General features: G+C 42.6%; 1 protein-coding gene across 3 annotated transcripts in view; it reads left to right on the top strand.

The window, feature by feature from the left end:
- The window catches only part of AMBRA1 (autophagy and beclin 1 regulator 1), a 130,576-nt gene that overhangs the window by 47,199 nt on the left and 56,412 nt on the right, over positions 1 to 26,965 (top strand). For 2 of the 3 annotated variants that reach the window (XM_040557763.1, XM_040557765.1), the window contains 2 exons: positions 4,976 to 5,059; positions 5,616 to 5,716. In XM_040557763.1, coding sequence (XP_040413697.1) covers positions 4,976 to 5,059; positions 5,616 to 5,716 — 185 coding nt within the window. The remainder of the gene's footprint in view (positions 1 to 4,975; positions 5,060 to 5,615; positions 5,717 to 26,965) is intronic. The other variant, XM_040557764.1, reaches the window with a different exon arrangement.

Consider the following 26,965-nt stretch of genomic DNA (forward strand, 5'->3'; position numbering starts at 1 on the left):
TTGAGGATCGTGAATAAAATAGCGTCTACTGGGTGGAAACTCCATGTTTTGAGAGACTCGTCTTACTGATCCAGGAGTTGTTACTCCAACAGTGCTTTCATTTCAGTCTTCTAGGGTAGCTGTACCTTACTGAAATATTCAGAATGTCAAGGTTTTGTTTATTTTGTTTACTTCTCAATTTTGGGAAGCTTCTTTCCTAGAGACGCTCACAGTGTTCCCTAACCTCATTTGCAGGTGATACTCAGGATCTTGAAAGATCAGGCAGAGAAAAACAAAAGTTCTAACATCAGGTGTTTTGCTGCTCCTCTGTTGTAAAGCTAGTAGTAATTTACTGTCATAGTGCTTCCAACACTGTGCCTCTTACTCATCAGTAATGGTGCCAGAAAGTAGTTGACATGTTCTTAGAATCGCTGGCAAACATAATGTCCCCCCCACCTTTTTTCTTCCTTCTGCACCCCTCATGGAAATGTAGTATGTGCTTTGTCTTGTCCTTTGCAGCTCTTGTGAGAACACCCTTCACAGGATATGTCATCTGTTTCAGTCTAAATCTGCAGACAATCCCGTGAATTGCAACGTTTCAGGATCTGTTTCTTCTTTATGTCCAATTATGACATCCTCCATGTACCCTCTCTAGAGGATCTGGGGTCAGAGTTGACCAACCTTCAGAGCCAAATAACTTTGTTTTCTTGTAACCTCATCTGAGCTCCTGATGTGATGTTTGTGCTACTCCTGCCCTCCTGCTGTTTCCTCTGTGGTAATCTCCTGTGGTCTTACACAACTGATAGCAAGTGCATGGAGATGCCCGATGTTTGAAGTACTAAGGAATTATTTTTTTGTTACATCAATGGTGTTGCATCAAAATCCAGTTTAAAGATATTAGCAGATGCCACTTAAGCAGTTATTTCACATTAGAATTAAGTGTCTAACTTCTGCAATAGAAATTGATTTAGTGCTTGATTGGATCACATGAAACACTATAAAATGCTGAAAATATGTAACAATTGGCTTGGTCTGGCATAATTTGATTCTTTTGCACTTGCATGGCTTACTGGTGCTGGCTCTGATAATTAAATGGCTTTTCAAAATGGTCATTGTTGACCTAATTCTGTTGGCAGTGTAGTCAGTGGGAGTTTTAATGTTGACTACAATGGGAACAGTTAGACCAACAGATTGCATTAGAAATCCCATGCTGTGTGTTTAATTTCACTTCCTAATACAACAATCTCTAAATATTAAAGACTACTCTTGCCAAGATAGAGAAGCAGAACATAGTTGTGTTTTTTCCTTTTCTGACTATCTTGGCTATCTTCTGTATCTACTCAGTTATTAATGCAGTAGCCAAGTTACTAGATGAAAAAGAAGAAAAAAGTTACCTTTTTTTCCAAACTCTAGGATGCCAAGCTTTGCATCTCTAACTCTTTTACAACCATCATTTTCACTTGATTGTATCTGTGTTGGTCAAGTCTTTTTTCTCAGAAAGCAAACTTAACAGTAGCAGAAAAATACCAGGAAGTTATCCAGTTCAAGATGAACTTTCATCCTTCTTGTGTCCTACTAAAGCTCCACAAACCTTCTCAAATGTATCGGAATGTTTTTCTTTTCCTGCTCCATTCTGTATTTGTGTTAATGCTATTTTTCTCCTACCAACTCTTACTCTCTGTATTGCTGTTTTGATTTGTCCCACACTGGTATCTAAACAAGTTATGAATAACCTGAATTTGGGCCAGACCCTTAAAGTTAATTTGACCACTTGTTGGTTCTTGCAGTTTTCCTCCGGAGACAAATTAGTCTGTTTGCTGGTTATGGTATTAAGTCTCCCTTGTAGCCTTATGTACTTCTTACTTCTGATTCTTTCCCTACACTTTGCTCAATGGATTGCTTAGTTCCTTCACTGTTTTTTACTGAAGTTTCCCAGTGCCATTCATTTTTGCTGGTGCACTTATAACAAAGGATATTCCAAGAGATTTTTTGGCCTTGTTATAACACTCGCTGTGGCACATTTGTTTCACTTACTTTTGCAAGGAAGCTGTTGGGTTGCTTTACAGAAGAAGCTTATGTACACACCTGCTGAGGAATCTGCATTTTCAGGTTATGTTAAGTAAACTATCCACTGCAAATCATTAGCTAAATGAGTCTGTAGGTAGTTGACACTACATAGAAAGTAGAGCGTTTGATCTTCACTAGTACTTCAGAGAACTTTGTCAGAAGCTTTTTGTTTCTTGCAGGAGTGCTTCACTCTGGCACTACAGTCGTGCTAACATCTGCTCTCCTCCCTCTGTCAGCAGGCTGTACATGGTACAGAAATAACACAAAGTGCCACCCATCTTCACTGATCTGTAGGTTTTTTATTTTCCTTTTTAAAAGGTGCAGAAATAATCTTCAGCTGGTACCAGGGTATTATCAGCTCTTCTAGCTTTTCAGCAGTAGATGCTTAAAAACACTCTTACATGGCATTGGGCATAGGAGTTTAGATATAAATGACTGTAAATCAGTGATTCAGAGTAATGTTTGGTAATATGCCTCTTTCACACAGACAGTTAAGGGAGCGAATCTTACGATTCCATTATGGTATGTACAAATTTCAGTGTTCTCACAGGTTAGTCACTCTTCCAATTCCTGTTGTTTGAATTATAGGGTGTAGTGGTAGTTGGGGGGTGATTTTATTATTATTTGTTTATTAAGGGGATGTTAGAAAGAGATTACTATCTCTTGAATTGCTAGAGGCTCTCTGCCGTAGTGAAAACTGAAGCAAGTCTAGTCTGTTTTTTTTTTCTTACAGGCTTTTTGTACTGGGGGAGTGTATGGATGGTGAAGGGGACAGTAAAGGAGTTCTCCCATCAGAAAGTCTAGTTCATTAGGCTGTGTGTGTCCTAAAATGTTTCCTATGGATGCCAAGAGCTTTGGTTAGTGGCATTTTAAAAAACTCAAATCACTTGCTTAAGGTCTCTTGATTTGTGCTATGGGAGAGTTTGCACCTTACCTTTTTTGTCTGTCTGCCAGAGCTAATTTCTCATTCCTTTTGAAAACTGCTGTAGAGATTCTCTTTAAATGGGTAATTCTGCAGGGTGTAGTCCTATTTTTGTTCCTACTGTCATTATTTATCCCTTTCAAAAGCATCTTCTAATTCTAATAAATGTCCAAAGCAAATGTAAACCTTGAAAACCATTTTGTTTCTGTTCTCCCAGGGTTGCATATCAGCATAGTTTAAAAAACTGTGATGTGAACTCATAAAAAATATATATATATTTCTTGTCTGACTTTCACTGGTTCTTAATGTGTGTGGTGGGATCTCGAACATGACACTTCTTTTCCCCTTTGGCCTTTTCTCTGTTATCAGGAAGAGTTGATATGTCAGCACTTGACGTTTCAGTATTTCTTCTGTTACTGATCTGTTCCCTAATAGGGTGGAGTGACAAAAGAAGAGCAGCAGCCTTTACTTTGCTAATTTCAGGAACCCTGTTGGCTTCACAGAAACCTCAGGGAAAGGTGCAGCTTTGGCTGTCAACTGCAAATGCTGTGTCTGCAGTGGGAGGAGAAATGGAAGCTTTTAGCTTTGATTCAGGTTAGGTTTTGGTGAAACAGCTTGAAATGCTAATGAACTTTGCAGAGCAACCTCTGCTCTTGTGTTCCTGGTTCCTGAAGTGTGTGGGAAACAATCATGCAATGGATTTTCTTCTCGGTGCATGTCTTTTGCTCTCAGACTCGAAAAGGAAGTGGGGGGGGGACACCACCACCAAAAAAAACCACCACACAGCAGCAAAACCAACAACAACAAAAAAAACAAACCTGATGACAAGCACAGCTTGGAGTTGATTAGGAATGTGCTGCTGATGTGTTGCGTAACAAATATTTAGTTTTCTAGTGATTCTAAGGCTCTGCAAGTAATATTCTCCCCACAGCTGCCTGGGAAGGAGGCAAGTAGAGCTGCAGTCAGATAGAGATCTAGAATCCAGGGACAACAGACTTTCTGCTTGTGCAAGGTCACACAAATTTCTGGATGGAGTAAATCTTTGCAGAGATCTGTTTCAGAGCTTGAGTTAGTGATGTAGTTTCAATATTTTCCTTGCAGTTTTTGGGCTGTATAATTACAGATCTTCTGTGACCTATGAATGTGGTACCATGAATTTTGCTTCTTGGAGGTTTTTCAGTCTGGTCTCCTGCTTGATGTGGGGTTGCTATTGCCAAAATCAGATTGTCAGCCATGTCAGCTTTGTCTAGCTCTGGCTTGAGACTTCCGAGGTTGGCAATTCCAGAGGTACTCTGGGTAACCTATTCAGTGTTGCACTGTCCTGGGGAAGAAGGCTTTCCCATGTCTACTGTAGGAAGACAGATGCTAGGCCCTTTCACCTCCCCCAGGGCACAGCTGTTTATTGTGAAACGGAATGAGGTTTTTGAGAAGCTATGGTTTTGTCTGATATCATCACCTAACATTCCTGATTTTGCTGGAAAAGCTTGTGAAAGACGAGATATACCTTAGGCTGTAATGGCACTTAACCTGGACCTTGAAGGAGGGAGTTCAAAAGGGTGGTTTGCAGATGATGTTCCTTTGCCAACATTCCTGGAAATGAACAAACGAAACTTAGCAGATCTCTTTGACTAGCAGAAAGTTTTTGTCAGGACTATGGCATGCTTGCTTTTTCTCTCACAGTCCAAATTGTAAGGTTTCTGGTTTATTTGCTTGGGTACTGACACTAATTTATTGACTGATTTTTGTCAATACTTTTGAGGCACCCTCAAACAATGAGGTAAGTGTATGTTAGGCTACCTGCATGCAAACCTATCAGGAGTTTTTGGTAGAGTAAGTTGCATGAATTTGGAACATAAGCATATGACTTATGCAAGAGAAACATTAAAACTCAATCAAGAGGAGTAGTTGACATTATCTGTGTGGGGTTTTTTGGTTGTTTTTTTTTCTGGATAATGTTACATTGTATAGTATTTTAATGTGCAATATTTTTTTGTTTTTCTTTTGTTGAAGGGACAATGGAGACCGATCTAGGCACCGAGCTCCCCGTAATGCCCGCATGTCTGCACCATCTCTGGGGCGCTTTGTCCCAAGGTAAGGCTTGTACACCTAACAGTATAAGGGTATGAAAATCCTTGAGGTACTAGTTGCAGTACAGCTCTATGGTACTTTCAGATGGATTTCCTTTCTTGCACAAGGCTGCTGTTTTTCTTGGTTTGCAGTATCTGGAACCCCAGAGGTGGCATGTTAGCGTGATCAGCTCACCCTGTGTCATTTTGAAGCACAGCATGGTCTTGGTGGTTCTTATGTGCATGATGGAGCTACAGTGTGAAGGTAGAATAGGAGAAAAGAGTCTGATGGGAGATTCTTAGTGAGACCTGCTGGTTTGAGATTAGAAAACTATTGTGGGAGGTAAAGGATTTGTTTAATGGTGACTTCACAGCCACATTGATCAGAGGAGGATCTAATCTGTAATTTGCCACTCCTTTGAAGCCATGAAGTGGCTGGCTAAGCAAAGGAGCTCAGTCTTCCCTGTATAGTCTGGTGGAATTCAGTCAGGTTTCCTCAAAGTAATTGTAGTTGCTGTCCAGGGCTTTTAGCATACTGGGATGCTTTTTCCCCATGTAAATTTACTCTCTTTGTTTTGCAGACGCTTCTTGTTGCCAGAGTACTTGCCTTATGCTGGGATTTTCCATGAAAGGGGACAGCCTGGTTTGGCCACCCATTCCTCTGTCAACAGGGTTTTGGCAGGTAATGAGATTTCTTTGTTTGCAGTTGTTGTGTATATTAGTGGTGTTTTTCCTGTGAATCTGTGCAGAAGAGAACTGACTGGGACAAGACTAATTCCAGCTTTGGAGATGCTTTTTAAGTCTCCTGAAACAAAAGAAAGGCCTGTTAGGGTGATGTGATAAGCTGTCATTCAAGTGCTTGGCAGATTCCATATTTCAAGCAAGTATATGGGAGTCTCAGCATGAATTGGGGAGGGGTGCTGTTAACAGTTCTCCCTTTGTTTAGCTTTCTCCCCTATTCCTAGATGTCTTTTACTTAACAACCTGACAGGCTAATGATAAGCTTGCTGCAGGTCCTTCTAATTGAATTATAGGGTGCCTTGTTCGTGTTCTGGCTGGCAAGATGCACACAAGGCAATGTGGGATTCAATTAGGATCTTAATAAGTGCGTATTAAAACTAGGCTGCCACCACATACAGTGCACAGGCATTTGGGAGCCTTAAAGGGCAGGCAGAGGCGGGAGGGGACACGAAGGAGGGAACAGGAGTTATGGCACTCTGGCAGTTCATGAATGAAATGGCTTTGGATAACATGATATTTGAGGGTGCTTTTTTGTCTGGGTCTGAATTGCTCTGTAATTAACCCCAGTGCAGGGGGGAGTCATTTTGGAGCTTGGGGGAGAATGAGGGAAGAGGTATGGACAGTTAGGTTGGGATGTGCTGCTTTCCTTTTTGTAAGCCGTCACAGGAACATCACTCAGAGGACTGCTGTAAGGTCTCTCAAGAGTCTGAGACCCTTTTCTGTATCCTAAAGCACGACCAACCGTTTTGGACAGGATTTATCTAACCTGCTCTCATCAGCCTCTGTTGGGTATTTCCTAAACATTCTGGGGTGGAGCTGTTGTTGTTTTTGCATGGCTCATTTAGGATGACAGTTCTCTTGTCTTTGATTTCTGGCTTTTAAGTGCCAGAAGCATCTCCTGGATTTTTGCGTCTCTGGACGTTTTGTCTGAGTGCATGTATGGTTCATAGACCTTGTTGCAGTAATAGCAAATAGATTAACCAAAGGCTAGGCTCCAAAGCACCTCTGCTTTTTTTCTTAGGAAGCAGTGGAACTAGCCTGAAGCTTTAGCTGACGCATGTACTTTCCCATGCTTGCTGCCTGTGTGGGCTTTGGTTGTTGGCACGTGGAAACAGCACACTGGCAGATAATTACTTGCTGCCAGGCAACACTGCAGATCTTTTCTGTGGCCCAGCTTTACAGGAGACACCTGACTCCAACCCTCTTCCAGCCTTCCTCACACTTATCCTATTCCTTAGTGGCTGGGAAACATCCTGGCGTTTTCTCCTTACACCTTTTAAGGAATTTGAGCCCCAAAATGCGTATTTTCTGTTTGTTGTATGTACGCCAAGATTAACAAGAGATGACAGAAGTTACAGTCATGGGGCTTCCAACTGACATCACCTATCTTTTCTGTATGGCACTGTGCTGAACATACTTAAGAAAAGGTTGTTGGCTCCTGTTATGATTCTTCACACTGGAAATGAATGGGATTCCACAATAGAGGCTTTATTGACTTTAGGAGAATTAATTATTTTAATATTAATGCAGCAGTTCCTTGTCATAATTTTGTTTCAACATTCTGTTTATTTTAGTCTGTTACTTAGGTTTTCAGCTTTGAAAATGTTTTGCACTTGCATTCAAAAACGTGTTAATGTGTTACAGAAAACAGGAAACTTGAAGATGTAAATATTAGGTGGAGGTGTGAAGGATGAGAACTGGAAAATGAGGTAGCAGTCGTGGAATAGAAAATTCCTTGTGTTCGTTAGGTCAGTCGGCAGCATTGGCATTTTTGATGTTTTGTTTTGGAGCTGTTGAAGGTTGCAGTGCTGATAGTATGCCTTCTTTTCAGTTAGCCTCTGCCAAAGCTTCTTTCTTTACTACCATAGTGGAAAAACATCTACGAAAGCTCAAAAGTACTTTAACCCCTGGCCTGGCATTTATGGGTGAGGTTGCCAGCCTTGGCTGAGGAAAAATCAGTCATCTTCCACTTAATACAGGCTAATCTAAGCCTGAGTGCCTTAAATTGTTTCATCCTACTGTATATCCAGGCTGTCACTTCTGAGTTATGTTTTAAATGCACAAATGTCAAGTGCATTTCTTATGCAACCTCTACAGGATTTGAGAAAAAGGTGCCAAAAAACATATTCCTAACCTGACAGCTTGCTTAAATGGACAATAGACTTCTGTGGTCATGTATCAGTGAGAGCTGTTGTTTGGAGAGAAATAAGGAATTGATTATACTTCTCCTGTTCCTTGCCCCATTTATTGCTGTATGAGGAGAGGAAATAAAAGAAGCAGACAGATCTTAAGGGTTTGTTATTTACTTCGTAGTGTGCTGACTGAATTTCTTAATGTCAAAGCTCTTGCTGTCAAGTTTTGTACATACTTTCAGATTTCTGCTTTGTATGAACAACTTTGCATTATTTAAGTGTTGTTCTCATGCAACTGTTACAGACAGTACCTCCATGCTAGGTAAGAGTGTCTTGTGAATAAACTTGTAGAGCAATCTGTTTTAATGAGCCACCAAAAATGAATTATCTAAGCAGACGGGCTAGTACAACAGTGTAGATTTGGCAACATGGCTTTGTTAGTATGGCAGGGCTCTGAGATGTCAGGCGTGGCTTAGGTCAGGGTTAGAGATTGCTTTGTACAGGTCAGGGATGTGCAACTATGCCTGCTCCGAAGCACTTCCAGGTGAAGGTAAGGAAAGGTGACAACAGATGGATAAAGCAGGTGGGAGTTCAGGGCAGAGGAAATGAAGCGATACTAGTCAACACGACAGACAGATAATCTGCATGCCAGCAGCCTAATTTGCATGTAGCATTGGAACAAAACCGAGTCCCAGTAGCATCCTGCCCATCTCAGCTACTGGCGTACTGGTTCAGTGTAGACCGAACAGTTAGCTGATACTGTATGCTGCATTGCTGTGCTTTGTGGCACCAGGTAAGACATTGTGCGAATATTTATTACATCAACATTGTTACCTTTAGCATTCAAACTTGTAATCACACCAAAAAGTGTTGGTAGTTTGACAAGTTATATTTTCCTGTAAAGTCTATGTTGATTGGCAGTAATTACATTGTCCTCCTTTATTAACTGAGTCTCATATCAGCTTTTTCATTATTTTGTCTGGAATCAATGTCAGGATGACAAGACTGACATGTCTCATCCTATTTCAACCTTTTAAAATACTGGTATAACACTAGCATATTTTTCAGTCTTCAGCATTCCCCTTTTATTTCAAGACTCGTCAAAAAAAACTGGGAGCTCATTTGGCAGCTCTTCTGAAGCTCTTGGTGGTGTGGGCTGTAAGGTGTCCTCTGGATTGTCCTCTCCTTGTTGAACTGCCATAAGTGATGGGGTTATGGCCTCCAAGGAAACATCCGTAATGTGAAAACTAGTCAAATTAAAAATAAATATTTAAAAAAAAAGTTGGTGAAAGCAATAAATGCATTTTGGCATTCTCATCAGATAGAACTGGCCAATTGCATGGAGTGGAATTCAGCATCTTGGGATTGTGTCTTCTAGTCTAGCCAGCAGAGTGTGTTTTCTTTTATTTTCTATTTTTTTTCCTTGTAGGCACTCGTGCTTCCTAGGAGAGACCAAAGAGCTGTTCTGTGGGATGAGGTTACACCTTTCTTGATGGGATTTAGTACTGCTGCAGAGTTCAGCCTTGTAACATGCCTGACTCTGGATCAAGGAACACGCAGCTATGTATTGTTTACCACCTCCTGCTTTTTTTTCTTGAGGCTGAGTACTTCTGCCCACAGTTTTCTTTGCAAATTTCTTTGTCCTAAGTCACACTGTGAGCAGGACACTTAAAACATAATTTGAGGGCCAAGCTGTGCATGTTTGTCTTCTAGTAGTAGACAAATGTAGGTTTTAATACATTATTAAAAATGAGTAAATATAATCCAAAAAATTCCTTTCGTTCCCACTGAAGTGCTTCTGACCTCTTGTTCACCTGTATGAGCTTTTTCCTTTAGGCTTTGTAGTAATTATCCAACTAGTTCAGGGTGGACAAAAACTTGCTGGTGGTGGTATAGTAGAAAAAAGAAGGTTTTGGTTTCAGTTCAGTGCAAGCTCAGGGGAATAAAATCAGTGTTTGCCAAGGAACATTTGCAGGAAGCCTTAAAAGTTGACACAGATACCAGTTTGTTATGTTCCTGTTACTCAGCAGGAGACCATCATATGCAAGTTTACTGGAAATGCTTCAGTCTCACCTTGCTTTGGTTTAATAGGCATCTTGCGGTGATGTGCATCTCAGCAAGTAAAATATTTTTCCTTGCATGGACATAGATTGTGTGTCTGCTCTGGCTCTGCCACCAGATTTTATCTGTTCAAATGCAATTCATCACTGTTGCTCAAGGTCCTCTACCTCGTGGGGAGATCCAGACTCAGCATGGCTTAAGGGCTGAATGATACAACACTTTACGTTTAGTTGTGTTACAGTTGTATAGTGGTTGCCTTGCTATTTCAGGGCAGTAGAATTAGACTAGAGGCAGAATGCTTAGGTGTTTTCAAAAAAAAAAAAAGCTTTATTACAGGTTTTTCCACAGCTTACACCTATTCAGCATATTACTTGCTACAGGAGGGGTAATATTACAGCTTTGGACATCTCTACTTAAGTTGCAAACAAAGATATGTAATTCTGATTGTGATGTTTATTCCTTACACTGGAATAGGGCTGAGGCTATAGGTGAAACTAGGACTCAGTCGTCTTAAATTCAGTAACATTGGAATGTTGACAGCCTGCCTTTGCTTTGGGATGTTGGACTTCCAAGTGTAATGTCCAGGTGATGTTTGTTTTCCCAAAATCACATGAGCTATCCCATTATTCTGGGATAATTCCTGAGAGAATTCCAGATCATGCATCTTCAAGTGGGGGTAGGACCTCAGCTTCTTGTTTCTGTACTTCTGCCAGGATCTACTAACAATTGCTAGAGCATTTGAAGTTTCATTGAGATAAAAACTAGCTAAAAACTAGCTAAGATGGTGGATAAATGTCCTTCTGTGACAGGAAGACTTATTTGAGAGCTTGATAGTTTTCCTAATAAGGATTAGGGTGATGACCTTCCACCAGTCAAATTTATAAACCAGACCCACTAGCTATGATGCCTCCTGGTGCATGTTCCCAGTCTGTTACCACTGTAGTTTTGTTAAGGGCTCACTTGTTTATATACAAGTCAGTGTCTCTAACCCAAGGCCAGTTAAAATGGATGTTGATGAGTCTCCAGTATCTATAACTGGAAAGGCTATTGGTTGCTGCTGCTACTAGAATTAGCCCAGAATTCACTTCTGCTCAAATGATGAAAGTGGTTGTGATGAGAGGCTGCTTTGGTTGCCTTAGAAACAAAACCAGGCAGATTCGCCAGTTCCTCTGGTATCACAGGTGTGAATTTCTCCCATGGTTCAAGTCTCCTTGACCTAACGCTGTTCTGTTGCTTCAAGTGTCATAGTGAGCTGTGAATTCTGCTCTGAGATGCCCTCGCCCTTCAAATGTGCTTGCAGTGATGCAGAACTGTACAAGGTAGGACAGAAATAGAAGACTCAAGAACTCCAAAAGGTCAGCAGGCATCCCTCCTTTCCCTGTTCCCTTGTTTTTCCTATTAGCAGGTATGTAGTTCACTTCCTTTGGGAAGGCTTGTGCCCCTTTTCCACAAAGGCACACTTTCCACTCCCTACTGTAGCTAGTTCATGCATTCACAGTTCGGCACTACAGCCTCTCTTCTTTATGTTTCTGCACGAGAGGCTGTACTTTCACAAAAATTACAAACAATTCTCAAGCCTGTCATGAAGGTGACAGGTATCTATAGCACTTCCAGTCACAAAAGAAACTGAGACGTGTTTTAAGCTTCTTATGTAGTTTAGTGACTGATGAGGTAGGCTATGGAGAGAACAGAGAATGAGGTGACTCAAAAGTTTGCATCTTTTCGTATTAAGCAGTACCCAACAGATATACAGTGCATAGAGAGCCAGCCACGCAGGTATGTTCATTGACTGTATTGCCCTACAGATTTGCCTGTAAGACAAGGATTAGATCAAGATGTTAATCCAAATTAATGTAGATGCCTTAAATGAAGAGGCAGAAAAGCAAGCTAACAGCGAAAAGCCAATGATGGACAGCCGTGAGTTAACTGTATCTTAGTATTACATCCATCATTGACTTCTACTTTACAGATTCTGCAGCAGTGGCTACAAGGCAATACCACATTATGATTGGTCAGAAAGTGAGCTTCTTGGTAAACGTTCTTCAAATGAAATCCCTCTTGCAGAATGTTGGAATCAGTTTGTTTTCATTTAAGAAAAAAAAAATAGAAACCAACTGGTAGTATGTAAGTTTTCGTGGCTATGTAGGGGTCATATAGCTGATCCACAGATGCTATGTTCTCCCTAGCAGGTCTGTCTTTATAGTACACCTGGCCTTTCATTTCTCCCTGTATTGCAAGACACTTGTGAACTTGTTCTTGCTGGTTTTGTGCTTTAATTGGCAGTCCAGCTGCTCCTTTTCTCATGCAGTAATTTGTGTCATCCTGTAATCTGTGTCATTGGCTCAATGAAGGCTGAAAGGTAGTTGATATCATTAGCATTTGGGTGACCCCCAGGCCATCTCTCTTTGGAAATACTAGTCCTGTGCAAGGACCCCACAGAAATTCCCAAGCTGATGGCATTGGTTTTGGTGCAGGTAAATGCTGCTCTGAGCAGAAGGGGATCTAGTTCTGACTAGCTAGACATCTCCTGAAAGGGCATGGTAGGTAGTGTTGAAGAAAGCTATTAATATGCATTAATGTGATAAAAAAGGTTGTGTGTTGTTTCCAGTTAGCCATTCCCTCCCATCCAAAATGTCAAATTCCACAGTGAGAATCTGTGCAGTTACTCATCCTCATTTTGATGTCCACTTCTGCTGTATACTGTCACATACAGAAAGCATAGGCAGCAAGAAAGTGTCAGGGTACTTCAGCTGCTGGAATGGAAGAACATTAATCTGGCTGTCTGCTTGTAATGCCCTGCTTGCTCAATGTCTCTGTTTACTTGCTTCTTCCATTTAGCAGCAAAGGTGCTCGTGGGCACAGAGACTTTTGTTGTCAGCTGTGAACAGATCCAGTCTGAAGTCTTTGATTGGGGCATTAAGAACACAGAGCCCTAGAGATTGAAGGGCAGAGGGGAATGAACTCACATCAGAACAAAAAGGATAATCATTTTAGGAGAGAACCTTTATAAGATGCCCCTGTTTGATTCTAGAGACCAGAGCACTCTCAAGGCTTGTGTAGAATCTCCAAAACCAGTTTAATTTCTAACTAATTATCTTGTACTAATGTATTTGTTTATCAGTGTCTTTATACAGTAAGAGCTGCCTCTTCACACCTGAGTGCTGGAGATGGTCAAAATGCCTCTTAAATATTGCGCAGTAAAGATGCAACTGAAGAGTCAAAATACTGCTATTAGTGTTTTAAAACTTGCTCTTGCTCAGTCCTTTTTGTTCTGTTCTTCCCTTTATGCTTTTGTAGTTCAACCTGCAGTTCACCTCAATCTGTTAAGTCTGGGAATGTGTTAATTGAGAGGGAAAGTGAGTCAACTGGAAATAAGAATCCACAGCTATATACACTGTGGGGGGTATTTACACTATAATTTTTTGGGCATCTGACTTGGGAGGCTAAGCTTCCTATATAGTTAGAGAGGCTTTTGCTCTGATTCATCATCTGAAAGGAGCTGAACTTAGGTGCTCTGAATCTTATATTGGAGCTGCCAGTCTATTTATCACCGATTATATAAGGAGCTTGGGAAGAGTACCTTTCTATTGTGGGTACCTTTAGATGCATAAAATTAGGCTGCTTACATCCTGCCCTGACAGCAGGGTGCAGAGAGAATATCTAGAAGAGGAGCAGAAGGGATGAAATGAAAGCAGCAGGGGTGGGATAAGAAACTAAGAAGGAAGGAACTTGGAGAGAAGGAAAAGCAGAAGCTGTCTAGTTTGTATGGAGCATGTTCCTTTGTTGTTATACCTTGCTTCCAGAGGTTAAATACTGCTTGGCAGAGTGGTAGTGCCAAGTAATTCAGCCTGCATTGACCAGGAAGGTTGGACTAGATGATCTCCAGAGGTCTTTTCCATCCCTGACCTTCAGGGATTCTCTGATTTGAGAGCTCAGGAGCAGAGAAATTGTTTAGGTTCACTGTAGGTGAGAATGGAGTTTCAACAGAAGCAGAAAGTGCAGGTGCTTCTAGCTGCACGTGTTGGGATAGTTTGCTGAGCCTGTTGTAAAACCTTGTGGTGCCTGTTACTGCAGAAATGGCTCTTCTAAGGTTTGTCTGAGAGCAGATGTTACTGGAGAATGCTTTGTTACTGGCTTGCTATGAAGATCCTCATTTTGTGCCAAGAGTCTCTCCTTTTCACTTCCTTTTGGTAAGCTTAACTGACAAGCCAAAAACCCTTCAATCACCTGCTTACATAGTGTAAGTGTCCGTAGAAAAAGCGTGGATTAGCTGCTGTATGTTACGAGCATAATTTATAACTTTATTTGCAAGTGCAGATTAGAACAAGTCCAACTTTTCCAGTCAGAGTGAGTACAGACCACTTGTTTTACAGGATATGCTTGATGAAGCCTTAGGTGTCAGGGGAATTTTGGCTAGTATCTGGAAATGTGACTGCGCTGAGATTAGCACTGGTTGGGAAGATCTGCATTTACTCAAGTGTGACAGATGTTGTCTGTGACTGGCTGCATTTCAGGAGTTGTGGAGATGTTTTTGATGTGGTGCCCTTGGCTATGCTGCCCCATGAGAGGAGCTTCTGCTACGGAAAATGTGTATGACTTTGTCCTTCCCCATCCTCCACATGAGAAAATCCTATTAAAGGGTTAAGAGGTCCCAAATGCAGAGCCCTGAAGTACTGATGACACTTGTGCTATTCTGTTAGAAGGATGATTACGATGATTGTTTCCCGGAAGAGATGAGGGATGTGACTGCACAGTGGCTGTTCCCAGCCTTGGCACGCAGGCCTCCATGTTGTGGTGGTTTTACTCGGGTGGGTGGCCGAGCTCCACCACAACTGCTCTCTCACTCCCCCTCCTCAAAGAGGAATGGGGAGAAAATACGATGAAAAGGGCTCAAAGGTTGAGATAAGGACGAGGAGATCGCACAGTAATTATCGTGACGGGCAAAACAGACTCAGCATAGGGAGATAGTAAGATTTATTGCTTATTACTAACATGCTAGAGAAGTGAGAAGCGAAGGAAAGAAACCAAAAGAACCTTCCCCCCAGTCCACCCTCTTCCACCTCCTCCCCCCGAGCGGCACGGGGGAATGGGGGTTATGGTCAGTCTATAGTGCTTCTTCTCCACCACTCCTTCTTGATCACTCTCGTCCCCTGTGCTGTGGGGTCCCTCCCACAGGATGCAGTCCATGCTGAACTGATCCGGCGTGGGCTGCCCACAGGCAGCAGCTCTTCAAGAACTGCTCCAGATATGGGTCCGTACCACGGAGTCCATCCCTCAGGAGCGAACTGCTCCAACCTGGATCCCCCACGGGCAGCAGCTCCTGCCAGGTCACCTGCTCCTGCGTGGTCTCCTCTCCACGGGCTACAGGTCTGGCCCGGAATCTGCTCCGGCAGGGGTCTTCCACAGGCCGCAGTCTCCGTCAGTGCAGGTCCACCTGTTCCACCGTGGTCTCCTCCATGGGCTGCAGCGTGGAACCCTGCTCCACCGTGGTACTCCATGGGCTGCAGGGGGACAACCTGCTTCACCATGGTCCTCACCACAGGCCATAGGGGACTTCTGCTCCAGCACCTGGAGCACCTGTCCCCCTCCTTCTTCACTGACCTTGGTGCCTGCAAGGCTCTTCCTCACTCCTCTCACTCTCCCAGCTGCTGTGGTGTAGGGTTTTTTTTTTTTTTTTTCCCCTGTCTTAAATATGTTCTCACAGAGGTGCAAAACAACATCACTTATTGGCTCAGCTCTGGTCAGCAGTGGGCCCTCACCTAACATGGGACAGCTTCTAGATCCTTCTCACAGAAGCCACCCCTATGGCCCCCTGCTACCAAAACCTTGCCATGTAAACCCACTAAACATGTTTATTTGTGGAGGCACATCTCAAACAGGAACAGCGTGGTACTCAAAGCCCTGAATTATGCAATTTGGGAGCTAAAGCAAGCCATTTCTATGGAATGACCCTGGGCCAGAGGCAAAATGTGCTTCAAACAAGCCAGCTGTTAAGCATGGTTAGTAGCCTATAGTTCATGTACTGGTCTATTGCTGCCAGCCTTTCAAAGAACCAGGACTTTGGGATCTTGCATCAATCCATTTCTGACTGCAGACACTAAAACATGGAGCGTGACAGAGGCAATCTCCATCTGTTTGTTTGGAGGACAGATCTTTCCTGCAGTTGTTTCATTCCCCGTGATGATCTAAGCGATGGAATGAGTAAATGGGTGTTATCACAGCCCCGTGTGAGGTTAGGTGCCTTGAGACGAGTTGTGTATCACATTTGCAGGGTGTGAAGTCTTGTTCTGGGAAAAGTATTGACTCTGAAAATGTTTTTGGGAGGGGGAATTGCATGTGAACCAAGGGAACATGAATTCTTATGATGACATAGATATAGATCTAAGACCTTACATAAAGCAAGCAATACCAGAGCATGAAACTGTTGTTACCTTTTTATATGATCTTAGTAACGTAGTTTCGGATGGTCTGCAAATGCACATGCAACTTTTGTGTCTGCGCTTTAGAAGGGCTCAAAGTTGATAGAGGAGAAGAGTCTGATGATGAAAACTTCAAATATAGAGTGACAGAAGCTAATGTACTTAGCCAATCAAAGAAGTAGTAGGTAGAAGTTTTTACTTCATTGATCTAGATATATCTAAGCGGGGGAAAGATTTCTGAGAGCACCCTTTAACAGACAAAAGGAATAAAAAGATGCAGAAGCTTATGCCAGACCAATTTAGACTGGAAACAAATGGCAGATGTTTGGTCATGGCGAAGTTGTTTTTTAAATTTATTTTTTAAGGTCCTGCTGTATAAAGTTCACCATCTACCTTGTGGTAATTAATTGTTAAAACCGGTGTGGTGTGGCTTTTTTTCAGTACATGGAGTGCTTAAACTAGCAAAGTTGTTACCTGAGCTCAAGGGGATGTTTACGAGCATGGTACTGGTCCCACATCTCCTGGTCTGTGCAGGAGTATCAACTGGACATCCTCAGTGGTCCTAGTGCAGGAGGTCCCGCTAGCTATTTGCATCATTTCTTAAGCTGTGAGCACTGAATATGAGAAAGCTTGTATCATAGTATTTGCTGATAGAGGCTGTCCTTGTCTTTTCATGTTTTGGTGGCTGGGAAGCTAAAGCTTTCTTTAAGATTCAGAAAGGTGAGATGTGTAGCTTGAGGAGAGGTGATCTTCTTAAAAGTGAAGAGTGCGTGCTGATTCCTTTTGTGTGCATTGTTAAAGCGATGAATTTCGAGATACCATTGTATCAGAAGGGGTAAGATTTTACAGAAGTGCTCATCATCTTGTGGGCGGTGAGGGCCCCTTGGGGACATGTCTTTTTGTGGGTGGTAAAGCTCATTTAGCTTAAAGTATTTTCCCACAGCTCATTGCTTTTTTTTAATTAAAAAAAAAAATAACCCCCACTTGAGAGTGCGGAGAGAAGGCAGAGAACCAGTGTGATCTGTCACGCCAGAGTGGGGTTGTAGGTTGTCTCAGTGACCTGCTGCATTTGACTTTTATCTGTGAAGAGAATAGTCATGATTTTTGCTTGTGTGTTTTACATGGGGGGGGAAGCAAACCTTGAGCCAGATTTGCTGCATCCACTAATGACTATCCTCAGACATTTTTATAGCAACCATTGCATAAAGATGGAGGAAGCTCTTACTATGGCAACATAGTTGTATGTCATATAAGAGATGTGATAAGGATGCTGTGTATTGATCTCTAGCTCTCTTTCCCGGGTAGATTGGATTGTATCATTGGATCTTTCTGCTTTTTATCCTGGAGTTTTTGGTAACTGAGCAATGCATCAATCTGTTCTCGTTTAGGGTATACATATCAAAGGCTGTTGCTTGCTATTAGATTCTGCAGTGGTAGTTTTCCTGCAACCATGGTATCATTGCTTTGGCTTACTCTGCCACTCCTCAGCACTGCCTGAAAGTATATACAATTTCAGCTGTATCAAGCTGCTTCAACCCACCTGTTTTTGCAGCAATTGGTGGGAGAGTGTATGTAGCTGTGGCTTATGACCAATTAGATAACTTGAGAGCTGGCAGCAAGCACAGAGCTTGGCGTGGAAGAAGTTTTGGTGATGTTCGTAATTGCTCATTTGTTTCCTTAAGCAAATTTGGGGGTGGTAGTGATAGAAGTCATTCACAGAAGCCAAGAGAGGAGCAACTCAAAAATCAAAAATGTTACCATCTTTGCTACGACAGGGAAGATGATGGTTAGAAAACCAGTTCTGAGCTTTGACCAGGGAGTAGTCACTGAAAACAGAGCAGCTTTAGGAGGATTTGAGAGATAGAAGGTAGGCTGGAGAGGATCTAAACTGCATTTGTCAGGAAAGAAAAATGACTGCTGGTTCACATGGTGCAGTTTGAGAGCTGGGAAGAAGGTTGGGCAGAAGAACAAGGTCATGGTGAATATATTTTCCCTTTTCACCCTACACATTCAAACTGTGGTCCAGAGCATCTGAGGAATTTAGAGACGTAAGAACGTAATGCGTGTTTGTATTGTGAGAGGAAAAAGAGGAGCACACAAAGGTGTGCTGACACATGACAAGGACTGAAAATTGGCACAAAAGAAATAAGGACAAAATTGTTGGGGCAGGTGGAAAGCTTAGAAGGATTGGCAAGACTCTTCTGTATGTGATGGGAGGAATTGCAAAAGGGGACTGGAAGGATGGAAGAAGTAATGTCATTCTGTAATTTTCTCATAAGCAATTGAGATTCTGCGCAGAGAGAAATGGAGGCTGGAGGAGGGGAGGGATTGAGGAATGAGTCAAAGGTGGTGACAAGGCAGCTGGGATTGCAGGCGTGGGTTTCTGTTAAAATGGAGAAGCACTTTTCCTTCTTTCAAACAATTGTTCATATTAGCATTCCCGGTGTGGGCATGCATGCACCCATCCATGTGATACGTGTCTCCTGGAGTGCTGCACGCAGGTTGTTCAAGTACTCATGACAGAGACCAGCCAAGTCAGACCTGTGTCTTCCCTGGCTTGCCACAGTAGAAGAGAAAAGTGTATCGTGAATGTTGTTAGTCTGGTGACAGGGTTTTTGTTAGTTATCTTGCAGTACATAGTGAAATGGGAATTGGTGTCAGGGTTGGTCAGGCTGAAAATCTGGTGAGAAGCATGACTGCGAGGAAGGAGGCAAAATAAAAAACACCTCTAATTTGGATGCTGGAAAGGATGAAGGAAATAAATATTTTGACAGAGCAGAAGGGAAATAAGAGTGCTGTGGGTAGCTGTGTAACTGATGGTGCTTGTAGACTTGAAATCATAGCAAGATAGAGAAGGGTTAACAGAAACACTGGAAGACAAAGTTGTGGAGGGGAGGGATTCAGTAACAGAAAATTGAGAGAACAGTCCTATAGGGCTCGTGGAATTAAGACACTTGCAAAGACATTGATGGAAGGAAGCGTGTAGCTAAGGGACTTGATTGGGTCCTCTATGCGGAAGGCATGGAGGTGATGTGAGGAGAGCACACCTCCATCTTCTGGCCCAGCCTGGCCACTGAGATTGTGTGGGAGACCCCTCGTTTGGTTGGTACGCGTGCTCCTCTGGATGCAGGGAGGAGTCAAAGCTGAAGGCAAAGCTGTGTCGATACTTCTCTGCTTGCAAAGAATCTAGCTGTAACTGGGAATGTCAATATGTTGCTGCATAGGGAAGGGGAGAGTTCAAATGAGATTTTTTTTTTTTAAATCTGTGGCAGCAAGGAGCTTCTGCCAGCCTAGCCCCCTCAGTAGGAAGTCCTATGGTGCAGGGTGCAAGCCCCCATGGTCCTAGCAATAGACAATGCAGCAGCAGTGCTTCCTGAGAAGTAGGCTATATCTGTATTCTGGTTCTCACTGTAATGAAAAATTCCTGTTGATAGCTAGCTAATGACCTCTCTTCTACCATCAGATTCTTCTGTTTCAAGGTTCTTGCTTTTTGAGCGTATGCAGACACTCCGTAATGTCTTTGCCTTAGGTGCCTGCATTAAATGCAGGGCACCTGGCCACAGTGCCCTTTCCAGCAGGCTGACTGCACAGAGCTGTGAAGAGATCAGTATCAGTCTCACCACCTCTGTGATTTTAGTGAGCTACTGCCTACCTTCTGCTGTTCCTCTGACCCATGAGGCCCAATAAAGTTGTCTTTGTAGGACCGTACCGTTACACTGAGTCCTAGGACCAAGAGGCTGACCTGGAGTGCTCCTCCTCATCTAGGCTGTGCCAGTGCTGATGCTCTGGACTGGCAGGAGCTGGACTTCTGGCTCTGCTGCTGTGAGCCTCTCACCACAGTTTTTTTAGCTCACGACCCCTGTCTCCAATAAAGCATGGCTTGCACTAAATTGTGTATAATATAAAATTTTACAACAAGCAAGTAAATTGCAATTGCCCCATTTTCACTGTCTGAATTTCCTTCCACTCTTGCTTTAAAAAATGTTGGAGTAGCTGTGGTGATTACACTGGATAGCAGTTTCTTGGACAGGTCTGCCTGTGTCCTCTGGAAGTATTATGAACTAATTCAAGTTGGATTAAGGTCAAGTCTGCCCTAGAAAGAAATAAAACCTATCTGCAGTATCCATCCATCGTGCAGCCCTGGGCCTGCATGCTGAGTAGCTGTGGTGTACTTCTGCCTTGAGTTTAGGTCTTGGTTTTTCTCTTTGTGGCTTTGAGTTTGATTTCTAATACTCCTTAAAATAATGGGATAAAGTGTCAGTCTCTTCTGATCTTGTAGTTGCTTTTGTAATTGCAGTGGATTGGACCTGTCTGGGTTGCACTCAGCTGTGGCACTGATTTACAGAAGTCACTGCAAGGTTGTGAACTTAGCTGAACTCCAGCAGGTCAAGTCCTGCTGCCTTCTGGGAGCTGGAGTGATGCTGAGTCACTTTGTTCTCAGCGTTGTGCCATTACTTTCGTGTAACAGTCCACTAGCACGTGGACCGGTGTGCTTTGTCAGCCCTGCTCAGGGATCTTGATTGCGCCTTGAACATGAATCTCTGCAGGGATTGCTGTTTTCACTGGTATGCTGGAACCTCTTTTGTGCATTGAATCTAATGGCAATAAGGAAGGAGTCTCATTTCCATTGCTGTCATCTAGATCACCCCAAACTACCCTCAGAACTTCCTTCATCAGAAAGTATTCAAAACATTGCAAGAGCCAAGTACTTTGTTTACTGCAGGTTTCTTTTACCTTGTTCTTTCCCAGCTGGAGCAATGTGGTCTCCTCATTGTGTTCTTCCAGGTTGGATTTCCTCCTTTCTGTCTCACTGTCCTTTAATTTTAAACTGCCTTCCCAGTAGTTTAACTTTTGTTAGGTTTTACATTTTCTCAGTTTGCTCATTTTCTGCTTTTCTTGGTTGTCTCCCTGTTCACCACTTTATCCAGAAAATAGCCCACTTGCTTGCTTCTCAGTTCTGTCCTGCCTTCTCTTCAGGTGGGGATACCTCACAAATTGCTCCATTAGTGATGTCTCTTCAGTTTCGTATTCCCAAAGCAAGACGAGTGCCTGGTTTGTTTGCAGACATAGTGACTATACAGGACCCACCAGCCTGAATGGAGGCCTTTAATGAGCACAGCTCGTTTCTTAAAATATGTTTCTTAAATGCCACCTGTCAGCAATTCATTTCCCCTAAGACACTTTGTTAGTTTATTATATGGAGTTTGTTTAAGTTGTCAGGACCTGCATTCTTATTAATGGAGCTGCGTTTTTCTCCAAGGACACGTGTTTTCATCTTAACCTCACTCTATGAGTACACATTCAGAACAGGCAAGCGTTTCCTCAGCAGACCTATCCTGGTCACAGGATATTATGACTGTGAAATGTAATCAACCACTGAGCATGTTTAGCTTACTGCCTGGTATTGTGATGGTAGCTCTGTTCGTGTCGCTGAGCTGACACAGCACTTTCATTGTAGGTTTGGGTGCTCGGGGTTTATGCTGTAATATTGCTAGTCCTGAAATGTGTTTAAAGATAGTAAGAGTCTTTGCAAGACTTCCATTCACTGATGAGTGCAAGGCTTTGAATGTGTTTCTGTGTTTGGAGCTTTTATTACTACTGCCTGCTGCTATTCCCACAACGAAAAGTGGCTCCAGTGTGGAAGCTTTGTGCTGTACTAATATACAGTTAAATCTCGGGAATTTGGACCCTTCTGTGGAACATAATGCCTTTTGGATTAGTGGAAGTCCATGTTGTTACAATGGGGTGGTTGATAAGGCATTTACGTGCTCTATGAAGGTACTGCTGAGTTTTTTTCCACTGCAGCTGAGGGTTTTGGCATAAGCCACGAATGCATTTGAAGTTGTGCTAGGCACACGTTCTTGCCGTAGGAGCTGCAGAGGCGGTAGCAGACATTGGGTTTGCTGATTTGTTTGCATTAATAGGATTTCACGAAGTTAAAATGCGCACTCACAAGGAGAAAGGCTATTCTCTGTGAAAAGCAGTTCACCCGATATTTTTACATCGGTTCTGCATCTATCTGTTGGCACAGCTACATGGCTTAGCTGGGAGTGCTGTTGTAACACTGTTTGAGCCTCTGCTCAGGAGAGGAGTTCAGTGGTGTGAACTGGAAGTGCGGCCACACGAATCTATCAGTTACGGAGCCAACGATGAGGTATAACCTGTGTGGAGTATGAGAGAAAGCCGGCAGGTGTGTCAGTCCCTACAAGAAAATCTTAAGAAATTGGAGGAGCTCTGAATTAGCTAAACCCATATAGAGCAATTCTGGCAAGGCTGGGTTAGCCTGATACTGCTCTAGCCTCTGTCACACAAGTGAACTTAATATCAAGTGATATGTGAGGACTCAGCCCAACCAGTGCTTCAGTCACCCAGCACCATGAGCTCACATGGGCTTTTGTGCTTGGAGAGCCATCCAGGAAAGCAAGGCCCTCTTTCCAGCAGAGCTACATGGGGAATTTTGTCCTTGTGTTCTTCAGAAATGTAGCAAAATGTGCGGGAACTCTGGAGACCCGCGAGCTTAGAGCCTGGTGGCTGATCCGGCCTGCGCAGAGCCCCGCTCCTTGGCGGAAGGCTGCCCCTTTGTTTGGTCTCTGCAAGGCTCTCCATCCAAGGCAATTAGGATTAGCAGTCACATTTCATGCTCTGAAAAGTCAGAAAGGGAAAGAAAAAGGCGTTTTACAAAAAAGACTTGCCTGCCAGGCACAGATTTCGCTCTGTTTTTGTGCAGAGAATAAACACAGATGTGAAGGTTAAAAAGCAGGCATCCAACAGCCTTTAATGAAGGGCTTGGAAACGATGCGAGGGACTTGGCGACGGAGAAGAGTGAAGGCAGTGCACGGGGCAGAACTGGCAGAGGGAGGAGCTGGGGTGACACACGGCACAGATTAGTTCCTGAGACCTTGCTCGTTCACCTTCAGAGGGATTTCAGGAAATTCAGACTCTGGCAGGAGAGATGTGGCGTTTTGGCTTCCAGAGCTACCTACTGTTTGGGGAAATGTAGAAGGGAGGAGAGCTGTAAACATGCCATTGTGCATCGGCCCGAACAGGTGAAGAAAGAAAATACATGTTGCTTTGAAGGTTGCAAAGTTCTGCTTTCTTTTGCCTTTTCGTCTAGCAGTTTGTCCTGGCCTCATTTGGAAGTGTAAACCCCTTTCTCCAACCCTTTACTCGGTGTTTCTTTATTAGGGCTTCTTCACGCATACAGACAAAACCATCTAAAAAGCTGAAAATATGCAGACACGGTTGAAACAAAACATTAGATGAAATAAAGTGCAGATTGGAATGTATTTTTAGTGCTTGAATATTTTCCCTAAAAGCCTATGCTGTAGGAAACACGTTTTGCTGCTTGAATCATATGCTAATATGAGGCATGCTTTTGACACATGCTGCTGTCACATGGAAACACAGAAATGGTCTCAAAACAAGCAACACTGTCTACAGATGCTTCTTTTAATGGCTCCAACAGCTTGCTGATTGGAAGACTCCAGCCTTGACTCTTATTCCCAGCAAGGGACCCAAATGGAGGAAAGAAAAAAAAAAGGGGGGGGAGCTTACATGCCCACCCACTTCTTAAACAACTTGTGATGACTGTCACCAACAGTGGCAGATGTTTGTTTTGGTTTCCATAACCTTTTACTGTCAAGCTCTTTTAATGATGCAGCATCTCTATTTGCAGGAACACTTCACTTGACATTCTAGCCTGCTGACATTTATTTCCACCTGTGTGTTTTGTGGAGCACCTCCATTTCCTTAGGAATGGCATGAAGTATCGGAATTCCAAGTGTTTAGGGACTGCCATGAAACGGGGGGGGGGGGTTGCTCTTAAAAATACATGTATGCATGTGTGCTGTTGATGTAAAGTAACTCACATAGTAGAACCTTTCTATAGAAATTCCTCTCCACTGCAGCTAAAAGCATCATAAATGACAAATGAGAAAAACAAACGCTATAAAGTCCCTGTTCACAAAAGTTTTCTTATAAAGAAGAAAATTGCACTTAGAAGCTTTGTGTTGTACAAATGTAAGAGCACCGCTAAGACTTGCAAGCAAGATTTAATGTGTCTGTTCTCTGGTGAATTGTACCAACCACCCTGCAAGAACAAACTTTTAAACCTTGCAAATGAAATATTCCTCTGAGGCAATGAATCTACACAAACTAAATAATTACATATCAGTAACAAGATACAACTATTACTTTCAGTTCTGTTGCCAAAGTCAGTCTCACCGTCTCATTCATCCCTTCACCTTTCTAGAAGCTGTTGAGCAATCGTCTTGCTCTCCACTCATCACTATGGTGAGGCTTGAGGAAGACACTGGTATGCTCACAATTCAGATGGTATTTCTCATTACCTACATTTTTCCTGATGGCAGGAGATTTTCTATTTGTAAGATTGATAACAGCGTGGAAAAATTGCTGTAAATCCTGACAGACTTTCATTGTGGCTAAGGCTGTCTTTGAGGTGATGATCAGTAGTAATTTAGGAGGTAGAAAGAAAGAATTCCTTTAGTTTTTTATTATTTTATTTTTCAACGGTGTATGTGTGATATTAAAGGGCTACAGAAAGTTTTTAGCACATGGGAGACTGAGACTATGATCTATCACCAACAGTAGCTGAGGGCGTGGAGGTGTAGTTATAGGAAGGAAGTGAAACTGCTTGTTTGTTATCGGTCACCCTGAGGAGGATGAGTGCTTCCTAAGCAGTGACGTTGGCTTGCTCCAATGTTTATATTCAAAGGCTATGATAAGATACCTTATTTGTCACCCTGGAGAGTACAGGGCTTTTCCTGGTCTGAGAAAATCTACGTGAATATTGTTGGCTGAGCTCTTGCTGTTTCTGGAAACTCACTATACTCTTTCATAGTTGGTTTTCCAACTTTAATGTGTAGCAGAGTGACACGAGCAGGCACATCTATGTGGGGTGAACAACAGGAGAAAAGAGTGAGTTCTCTATACTGAAGAGAAAATTATCAGCTTGATTGATGAAGTGCAAACAATTTGGACAAGAGGGGAATGCATTTGAAAAGGACCTTAATATCTTCTAGTTTGCCTGAGGGAAAACTAGATCCTACAGTCAAAGACAGACACTTCCCTTATGCATTTATGTATCAGTTGTTGCATGATCAGACAGAGGAATGTCTCTGATGCCGGGATGTCAAGGAGCCACCATGAGCGTACCAGGGATAGAAGCTTTGGGCAGTGCATCTGTTCATTTACTCTTTGTGTTCCTTGCAAATAAACTGATTTCTTTTTGAAGTCTGAAACTTGTGACAGGAAAATTCTTTCCCGTGTCATGCTTGCATTGTTAACAATGTGAATGAAGCCCTTGGGCACTTGACTGAGGACATTCATCTTTGCTACCTGCAGCTGAGGCCTGCTCACATTCCCATTCACGATTAGGGCTGTGAAACTGGACACGCTAAGTGTTGCCCCTATTAGAAGAAAATTTTGCAATAAGAATGAGCGTGAGTGAACAACTGCATTTCTTATTTTATACATCTGTGGTAAAGAAAAAATAATAGCTTTTTGAAGGGTTTAGCCTTCAGAGAGCTTAGACCTCTCTGGGGCTTTCTTAGTTAGCATCATTGAATCCAGGATCCCTTCAGCATTTAGCAGATGCTGAACTACCCTCAGTAACATTTTGTGCATCCATTCTTGAAAATAATTTTGCTGGCTTGCTATTTAAAGCTTGCTGGTAAGTTGAAAGGGTCTCTTCAAACGGCTACTTAGCAAAATGAATCCTTGAAAATTCTAGGTTGCTACGCATACTGTTTATACAACGTTAGCACAGTAACAGATAGTTAGCTCCACCACTTCAAAGGCAACATCTTCATGGTAGCCTAGAATAAAGATTTGCCATGACTTGTCAAAATCATGTTCAGGATTGAATATATTTCCTGTGATCAAAGGTAGTCCCCAAAGCCAGGCTGCAGCATAGAATAAGGTCAGAGATGTGCAAAAAGCTGCTACAACTCCAAGTAGTTGATGAGGATCCAGTGATCAGTAGTCATATTGCAGCTGAATTCAAATTGCTTCCAAATTGGTTGAGGAAATCCAATATATTCTTGCAGCAAAGAGCTTTATCTTTGGTTTATCAAATAAGCTTGTCCTGTGTCTTGGGCTTCCTGGAGGCTGGTTTATAGTAAATCTAGGACCAGTAAATGTAAAACTTGCCATCTGTGACAGATCCCTTCTGCAAGTGTTGAATAACCTCAGCATCATTAGCTACAGTTACAAATGGGCACATAAAGAGGTAATTACTTCTCAAAGGTACTCATGCTTAAAGATGCAAGTACTGATCTAGGGGGAGTTTTATACCAGGGCCTAATCACTGTCTCAAATTGAGTCACAAATTAGCTCAGGGACTTTGCCAACTTCCTCAAAGGCGTCTGCCTTATCTTTAAGCATCTTAATAAATTTTTCTCTGACTGTGAGGGAATCTGCCAGACAGTAAAAACTTGAGGAAAAGGTCTAGTCTGGGGGAAAAAAAAAATAAACTCCACTTTCTGTTAAGTTTATGGCAGAGAAATTTTTGTAATATATAGATGGTCCACATTCTTGAAACTTGTACCCCAGAGCCTG

Source organism: Cygnus olor, chromosome 5, assembly GCF_009769625.2.
Source record: "Cygnus olor isolate bCygOlo1 chromosome 5, bCygOlo1.pri.v2, whole genome shotgun sequence".
NCBI lineage: Eukaryota > Metazoa > Chordata > Aves > Anseriformes > Anatidae > Cygnus > Cygnus olor.